The sequence below is a fragment of the Necator americanus genome, chromosome II, assembly GCF_031761385.1.
Source record: "Necator americanus strain Aroian chromosome II, whole genome shotgun sequence".
Taxonomy (NCBI): Eukaryota; Metazoa; Nematoda; class Chromadorea; order Rhabditida; family Ancylostomatidae; genus Necator; species Necator americanus.
The window spans coordinates 5,051,677-5,060,553 of NC_087372.1; the positions used below are offsets into that span (position 1 = coordinate 5,051,677).

Sequence of the window (8,877 nt, forward strand, 5' to 3'; positions counted from 1 at the left end):
GCTTATAATAGCGGCAATCAATTAACGATCAATAAAATACCTCATCATAAGCGTAATTTAGTGAACACGTACAATTGAAGGATAGGGTAACACACTTGAATCATCAACGACACTTAGCACTTGCAGCGTTGACCAACAAATAATGGTCCATGATGCTAAACGCTAAGCCAGAACCTGTAGAATAGAAAAGCAAATACATTTTTCCCACCAAATACAAACAAGAGATGCAGTATATGTAGCACCCGAGATCATTTTAAGCATTCCTTTAAGTATACGATAAGTCAAGGAAACTTATGTTTTAATGATAGAGTATAGAGGATTAATATGAGAAAATCCACGGACAAACAACATACGTCAAGGAGTAGTTTTAGGCCAAGTTATCAGGAAAACCATAGATTCATAGAGTAAACTATTGTCAAAACAAAAAGTAGTGAAGAAAATCCCAGAAAAGCGATTACAATTACTCAGAGCCCACAGCCGCCTAACACGAATCCGGAAGAAAACCCCTTAACTCCATCATTCTTCATGAGCAAACAATCTGGCTTAACAAACACGAATCTCAGCATATCACGAAATACACATACTCACTAAAACGCGAGCATTCTCCTAATGTTTATTTCTTTTTTCTATTATTCCCATAAACAGTCGCCGCCGAACGCGTTCAAAGCTAAACAGCACTGATCCATTTTTCAGACCATCAGTGCCCACATTCGCTGCACATGAATCACATCAGTATGGTATATAGCACTCAAGGGCGACTGTAAATTTGCTGATATCGAGTAAAATCCTGGATATTGGATAACGTTTGGAATGTATCCTTCCTCTTGATGGCTATAAAAATATCACGACATTCTTCGCGGTCTCATAAGTCGGGGAACCTCGTTGGATCCTCTCGATACGAGGTAGGCACGTAGAACAATTTATCTGACAGATTTGAGACGAACTGCAGTTTTTGGAAGGTCACCTTTGCTGATATAGTGGGAAGTAGCGGAATCTCTGGAAATACATAATTTTTTTAGACAGAACCTCTCTGGTTGGGAAGTTGGAGCTCTAGGAAAAATTCAATACTTCACATAAAATTGAAAATACTAAGCTAACATAGGATCTTCATGGCCAAAAATAACAATAAAGAAAACAGTGGTGATATTAGAGGAAAAAATTCTAGAAAGTAACTCACCAACACGGACTGGAAAACCTGGTGGTAGCCTTGCTTCGCAGAATCTTCGCAACTTCTCGAGATGTTTAAAAGGTGCGACTATTTCAAGGATATCCAATAACACTTCAACACCCATGGGGAAGTCCTCACTCTGAATGTGAACGGCGTTAATCGAAGGAACCATCAATAGAAGAAAAAGCATGATTGTGGAAAGCATCACAAAAAAATAAAGTAAGTAAGTAAAGTATGAACATTTAAAAACAAATTGAAGAAGAATATTATGCACACATTCGATAGTCGGAGCCGGTGGTCCGACCCCTTCATCTTTAGACAATTGGTAAAGGGATTCCCATCACTTGAGGTGCACGCGATCAGCTATACCTGAGAAGGATCCGGCTCCTCCCTATTGCACCTATGATATTATGTGGGTATTTGAGGAACTTAATAAAACTTGATAACTTTCCTCCTTACTTCTTCAGGCCAAATGGGCAGTTTCTGAACTAAAGTGCGAAGCACAGCAAAAATAATCTATAGAAAAATCCTTATATCTAGTTAATGAAATACTACAGTAGATATCAAATCCTACCCACATATATGTCTAGGTATACATGAGAAAATGTAAAAGCACGGAAAAGCTTGCTGACCATTCCGATTAAAGCCGTGAACTGTTTCTCGTTCTGCTTCAGTATTTGTGCTCTTCCAAGAGGTGGAGCTGCTCCCGGTGCTGCACCAACATACTCTTCCCACGTTGTAGGCATACGTCCAGGGGGTGCCAATGACTTTCGATGTTGAAGACTCTGAAATTTTTAAAAGTACCGAAGGAAAATCAGCAGAAAACAATTCCGGAGCTATAGAAAAAAGTATATACATGTAGCTAATACGGTAGCTGAGACCTCTCTTGAATATTCTCGTTATTATTTTCTTCCCGTTCTCACCTTGAAATCCTCATCACCCACAGCAGCACCACTGGCCAAAGATTGCATGAACGACTTATTTTTCTTAATGTCATCGGCAGTCAAATGTTCTCTCCTTTTTCTCGAGACCAGTTTCATTCCTTCAACCAGATAAAAGTTCACATTGTAATCACCAATCTGTTCCTGAAAGTACATCGGTAACAACAATGAACATCCAAAGACACGTTTTAGGAAGACATAGTTAATATGGTTGATAAATAAAAATGACATCGACTTTAACTGAAGTTCATAGCAAATAATTCACTTAGTTGTGTAATCATTGAAATTTTCTGAAAGGAGAATCCCGGGGAAGAAGTCATTCGAACAAATGAAAAAAAAAAACAGATAACGAAAATTTCCAATGCAGCTGATTCCGTGCTTTTTTGATGAGCTCGTAACTCAGGATGAATATTACATCGTTCTTTATCTGTAACAGACAGTGCAATCTCGTGGGCAGACTCCGCCTACTTACATCCGCTGAGTAATTTAGGAATCTTAAATAATTCAAATATAAAGTTTTTAGTTGTGGTATCAGAAATTGCACGTCACAACTAGCTGATCAACTAATGATTCGAATTCTTAAAAGAAGTTTCCTGACCTCTCGTGCATGCTTGAAAACCCAACCAGAGAATGCTTGTCGGAATGTTATCGTCTTTGTAGACATCTGAAAGATACAGAATTTTGCGAGTACTATTTTAACTAATTAAGAGAAAAATAGTGAAAGAAAGACAACAGCATCAACTGTATTTTGAGGAAGGGATGGACATTTTAAACTCTGTTTGATCAATGCTATCTTTTGCAGAGGAAGGAAGAAAATCTGGAAAAGTTATTGAAGCCTTCGCTCGTTCTGCAAATGTTACATCAAGCAAAAGAATCCTACTCATAGCTTTTTAACTGCGCGTATTGTTCAATTTTATGCTAAAGTGACAAGAGGAATCTCTTATGTCAACAACGCGGTATAACACAGTATCGAAAAATGTCACGTCACTATATATATGGAGGCCACGAAAAGTATAAAAAAGCGATAATATTCGAAACTTAAACGGACTTGCGCTGAAACGATGTCCGACGACATAAGTACATCTACCTCCTCGTCCACTTCAGCCTCAGATTCTTCGTGACGAACACGTTGAAAAACCTGAAAGAAAAATACTCATTTGACGAAATGATCTGGTAATTTCGTGCTGCAACGAAATTTACAAACAAAGCAGAAATGAGTAAGACGAAGGAAGGAAGGAACAATATAGGAAGACACTCACTTTTGTATTATTATCCATGATTATCAATTCGTCAGATTCATGTTTTGCTTTTGCGTTGAAAACAAAGGAAATATCGCCTCTTTCCCAGCGTCGTTCACTGCAACCAGGAAAATACAGTAAAGAAGCGTTAGAAGCGCTGTGACATTCAGAAATTGAAAAAGACCCATAAATGAGATAGGAAGCCGAAGCTTCTTCTCCCGCTGACAGCACTTATTTGAAAGGAAAGAACTTCTGAGAAATTCTACCCCCGCTATCGTCAAAAAAAAATCTTGCAAACATTTGCCTTGCTCTTTTCGTAAAACAATAAGTAAAAAAATATTGTATAAGTCACGAAACCACTTATACGGACTTTTTCAAGGGGCTGACTGTAAAGTGATAATCTGTAGGACTGGAGTAGAATGAGAAGTCCAACTGAAACATATTCTTGCAAAATTTTTCAGATATAATGAAAACGTCGATGTACAGCCGAGATGAAATATGTTCACACTTTTAATAAGCAATATTTCATGCTTACGAATTCGCAGCTCACACGAAGACCTACAGCGCGTAGCGAAAAAGACAAAAAATACAAAAAAAAGCTCGTAAGACTGAGAAACACACTTGAAATCAGCTAATGTAGTATCCATTCGTAACTGCGTTCCTTTTTTGTAGATTTGACACACATCAGAAGGAAGCATACGTGAAAGAAGAGGAACTGCAAGAAAACAAAGGACAGTATTATAAAATTAGCAATAATAGTTTGATTTGTACAATTCATAGGAAGAAAAGAGAAATGTTACAAAAACCACTACAGTTGACTTACTCCAACTCTGAAAATCCCATTTCAGTTCGAGGTAAAAATCGCCAATGTCTTCCATCATTTTGATAAGATGAGGCTTGCGAGTTGAGACGCTCATACGTGACTGAGCTTTCAGTTTTCGAAGCATTTCGGTGACTTAAATGCACACATTTTACTTAAAAAATGATAAATGTGGTAATAACAGACTTCCGAAGGAAGCTATTTGCATAATGAATTCCCGTTAAGTCTGCGTCTCATTTTATAGCATTAAATAGCCCGAATTCTTGTACCAATATCTAAAATTTGACGGATTGAAAACTAATAGTAATGCCCCAACGTAATACACATATCAAATCTCGTTCATCCAATGAGCAGTAGAAGGGACTCATTGCCGAAATTTCCTGTCATCAATAATCAAAAAACAGATTCTCATTAGAAGAGCAAACAATTCTTAAAAGAAAAGAAACAATTAATCATAACGCACTTATCTGTCTGTCGCCATAACTAACTGCTTCCATCAATGGATTCCATCCGTCACAGTTTTTTACTTTCACTGGAGCGTTATGAGCCAATAACAATGCGGTAGCTTCTAGAATTTTTCTTTAAATCAACAAAGCTACTGAGAATTTCTGTGACAACACCGAAAAGAAAACACAGTCATGGCCAGCTTATTTATCAAACTTCGACAGCTTCAAAAATTAAGAAAAGAATATGTGTAAGAGGGCACTTTTCAAAATAAGATCTTTTTTTTTCAATTTTCATGCCAGAATGCCAGTGCAACCTCAAAGATTATATATCTGAACGTTCGAAGGCCTCATGTGCAAATAAAATTCTCGAATAAAAAAGAACTTTACTTAGCGAACAGAATGGAGAACGTTCAAAATGGCTCGACATTTTTTTAAATAATGACTAAATTTCTAAAGATTGCGCAGACGAATATGGAATCGAGCAAAAGAAAAACGGTTGGAAATACAAACCTCTGTGACCAAGCATTGTCGATATGTGCAGCGCAGTGTTTCCATGCATATCTTGTTCATACAAACTACGACCTAAAAATATAACGAAGCTACGAATTAGATAAGGATGAGGTAAAACTTCGTGAAAAGGCAATATTCAACACAGAGATTTTACTCAAATACCGTATAAGCTCAAATACGGTATAAAAGAAGAACGAACCCGATTTAATGAGCTGCGATATGGACTGCACATCGTTAAAAAACGCTGCCTTATGAAGCGGATAGGCCTCCAAGTCGCTGGCCGTCATTTCCTGAAAAAAAAAAACTTTTGTTTCAGCAAGTAAATGATAGAAAGACACGGATTTATAAGCAGACGTTCGAGATACGAACAACAAATCCTAAAAATGAAGAAAACATCTGTTATCATAGCGACAGCGAAGGAGAATTCTATAGAAATAGCGGGAGAAATTGACATTCCACAATGAAGAGAACGAAACTGGTTAGGATTCCAGGGCTAGAACATATGGAAAGAATTTTAAATTGGAGAATCCTTACATCCAGACTGACAGGCTTCAATACCGATACGAATGCGATTAAAACCCAACTATAAGAGTGAAAATAACTCAGCGGAGATACGTAGTGAAGCCATGCTATTAGTGGATCGAAAATTTAAAATGTTTGACGTATTTATACAATAACCTGCTCAGATGGTGGTGCTAGAGGGATTGCTTTCTGTCAAATGTAACCACTCATCCACCCCATGGTCAACCAAACATAATTCCTTCACTCAATTACAGTGCTAGGTCTGGGTGCAATATTCCAAATGTGCTGCTTTCGAAGCGTGCCGCCGAAGAGAATCCATACAACGTCACGAATGAAGCAAAGAATACAAAATTTTTCTTTTCTTCGATAGTTTTTATGACAGAAGAGACATTCGGAATGCGAGATGATTCAAACGTTGCGATAACGATTCATACGAATTCATACGTGGTGGAATTAAAAACGAACGAACAAACACCAAACACATACATATATGGCATATAGAATAATTCCGCAAACATCCCATAAATATTTAACAATGACCACACACCAAGAAGCAAGAATATTAAAGAAAACCCAACGAAGCGTTCTGACCAACCGTGTTCGGCGCTGGGATTTCGTGAATTCAGATTTTACCGCTCCCTCGCCCGGAGCAAACTTCAACGATTTGAGCGCGAAAATATACAATTCCGAATATGAGAGTAAAGTTGGAGGCATCACTCCACGAATCTGAGGTGGTACGGATTTCAGGTGGAGTATTCGTATACGACAGAGTAGATTATGGGGAGGAGAGTGATTCCGTCCATTTCTTCCTAACTGCCGTAAAAAACGGCCCGGAATATACGGCTTCGGGCATTCTGGCGCACTTTTTTCTACAAGGAATTCGACTGGAGCGCGCCAGCCTTGTGCGGCACAGCATCTTCCGGGCCGTTTTTTACGGCAATTAGGAAGAAATGGCCAGAATCACCCCCTCTCCATAATCCACTATCCCTTATAAGAATACATCACCTGAAATTTGTACCACCTCAGATTCGTGGGGCGATGCCTTTAAAGTACTGTAACCTCAATGATATGTAACTGTAACCTCAATGTACTGTAACTGGGCGCATCGAGTATGTGTTGTATAAAATGCGGTAAACAGGTAAACAAGTAAACCATAAGAGTAGAAAGACTATGTTTAGAAGATGAAATATCCAGCTTTAATTAGAATTCGAGCGCATTTATAGTAATGGAGCAGTCGATTTGCTACAAAACCTTCAACGAGGGTTTTTTCCTCTTTTTTTAAGGATTTCACAAGTTTCCCCAAAGACTATCATTCTTCAAGAGTTCGTTTTCTCTTCTGTTTTGTTTCCTATGTTCTATACAACCTATTCACTGATTTGAAAAAAAAAAGAAGGAAGAAGAAAAAGTACTTGATTTCGCACTTTACGGAATCTCCCAAATTATTTTTTTAATTCTTAATTGTTTGCTTAAATGGTTCCAGGAAACTTAACAAACTTAACAAAATGCTAATAATGAACTTTCACAAACACTGACTTGAATGCGTTGTGCACTTTCAATTCTAATATTTAAAATTTTATCACGTGGATGATTGACGTTTCCTGATTCTGTAAATACGAAGCACAAACAGGAATTCAGAGAAATATATTAGGAGACATATAATGAGATCAACAGTACGTACTTGGCTACAGTGTATATGATTTAATGGACAGATTGAACTGTTATGAACAGTTCATACAGTCACAGGATTCGTTTGTGTTGTTCCTGTGCGCCAGGCAACGAAAATTGTTTACCTACATTGTTGTACAAATATCATCATATTAACGACGACATCAAAACACGCTAAACACGACACATCGGCGTAAACAACAAAACAGAAGCGGAAAAAACCAGAGTTACGGGGCCTCTCGCAACTATTTAGATTGTCAGAAAGAAAACTGATCGCCTGACACCACATTCCGCTCAGATTAGGCCGTAAATTAGCGCCTTATTCAAATTTTCGTCGATAAATACAGATCCTTCTCTGTGAACGAGGATTTATGAAGTTCACTGGAAGGTAGCAAAGGTCGAATCGAACAAAACGGGGAACAGTTCATTGATTGATGTTTTGAGTCCAGGTGATGAACGCTGAACCGCGCTCTTATTTGTCTGGAAGCTCTATTTTCCTTTTTTTTCTCCTAGTAGCTTTAGTCTACATGTCATATATCCTCTAAAAGTAGTGGTTAGATTTTAGAGCCCGACTAACTTAGTTATTCACTTCCAGAAATAACAGCGCGATTAGAGGCATCACCCACGAATCTGAGGTGGTACGGATTTCCAGTCGAGTATTCGTATACGGGGTCGTAGATTATGGGGGGAGGGTGATTCCGTTCATTTCTTCTTAATTGGCGTAGGAAACGGTCCGGAAGATACGGCTTCGAGCGTTTCGGCGCACTATTTTGTACAAGAGGTTCGATTGGAGCGCGCCAGCCGTGTGAACGCGCCGTTTCTTCAGAGCCGTTTTTTTACGGCAATTAGGAAGGAAGGACGGAATCACACCCCTCTCCTTAGTCTACGACCCCGTTTACGAATGCTCCTCCTGAAATCCGTACCACCTCAGATTCGTGTGGTGATCCCTTTAAGTACCTCCTCTCCGCCCCCAAGAACATAGAAAAAAATCCGTCATGATTTTCCCGACCACCTATTGTTTTGGTGGGGGAAACAAATCAGGCACCGCCCTTAGAGTATTCCATTGAACTAAACATCTTTATGCTGCTTCAAATAAGGATGACACACCTACATTTCCAGGAGACTGGAATCCAGAAACTTTTATTTGTTGTTTTGTGACTGTTGTTTTTTTGTTGTTTATTTGCTGTTTTTTTGGATACGGTAAGACGGATGGAACTGGAACCTAGTATTGTTTTTTTATTCAGAGAATTATTCGAAAGTTCCAGCAATGGTGCACGGAGTATAGTCGACTCAAAAACCCTTGGTGCAGTTGCGTAAGTGGCAGCGCTCGAAGTGTTGCGTTCCAGCGTAACGGTTAAGATCGGGGTGGGACCCTTAGTAGCGTTGCAATTCGCTGCGATCCCACCTCGATCTTAACCGCTTTCTCCACCGCATCCACTTCTGAGTGCAGACGCTGACGTAACTGCACCGGGGTTCATGACGTTTCAACAACACCATATATATCGATCGCCAAAAGTCCTTTAATAAGATAACGGTAAATAAACAATAAAATAAACAATAAAGAACA

General features: G+C 38.7%; 1 protein-coding gene across 1 annotated transcript; it reads right to left on the bottom strand.

Annotated features, from left to right (window-relative positions):
* Window positions 1–862: 862 nt before the first annotated feature.
* Window positions 863–5,410, bottom strand: RB195_016900 (uncharacterized protein; the record flags this gene model as incomplete). The annotated part of the gene is made up of 12 exons (XM_064183639.1): window positions 863–996; window positions 1,178–1,307; window positions 1,801–1,953; window positions 2,092–2,253; window positions 2,708–2,773; window positions 3,158–3,247; window positions 3,369–3,465; window positions 3,969–4,062; window positions 4,171–4,302; window positions 4,631–4,735; window positions 5,124–5,195; window positions 5,323–5,410. 12 exons carry the CDS (start codon window positions 5,408–5,410, stop codon window positions 863–865), a joined length of 1,323 nt encoding a protein of 440 aa, XP_064039520.1.
* Between the last annotated feature and the right edge of the window lie 3,467 nt (window positions 5,411–8,877).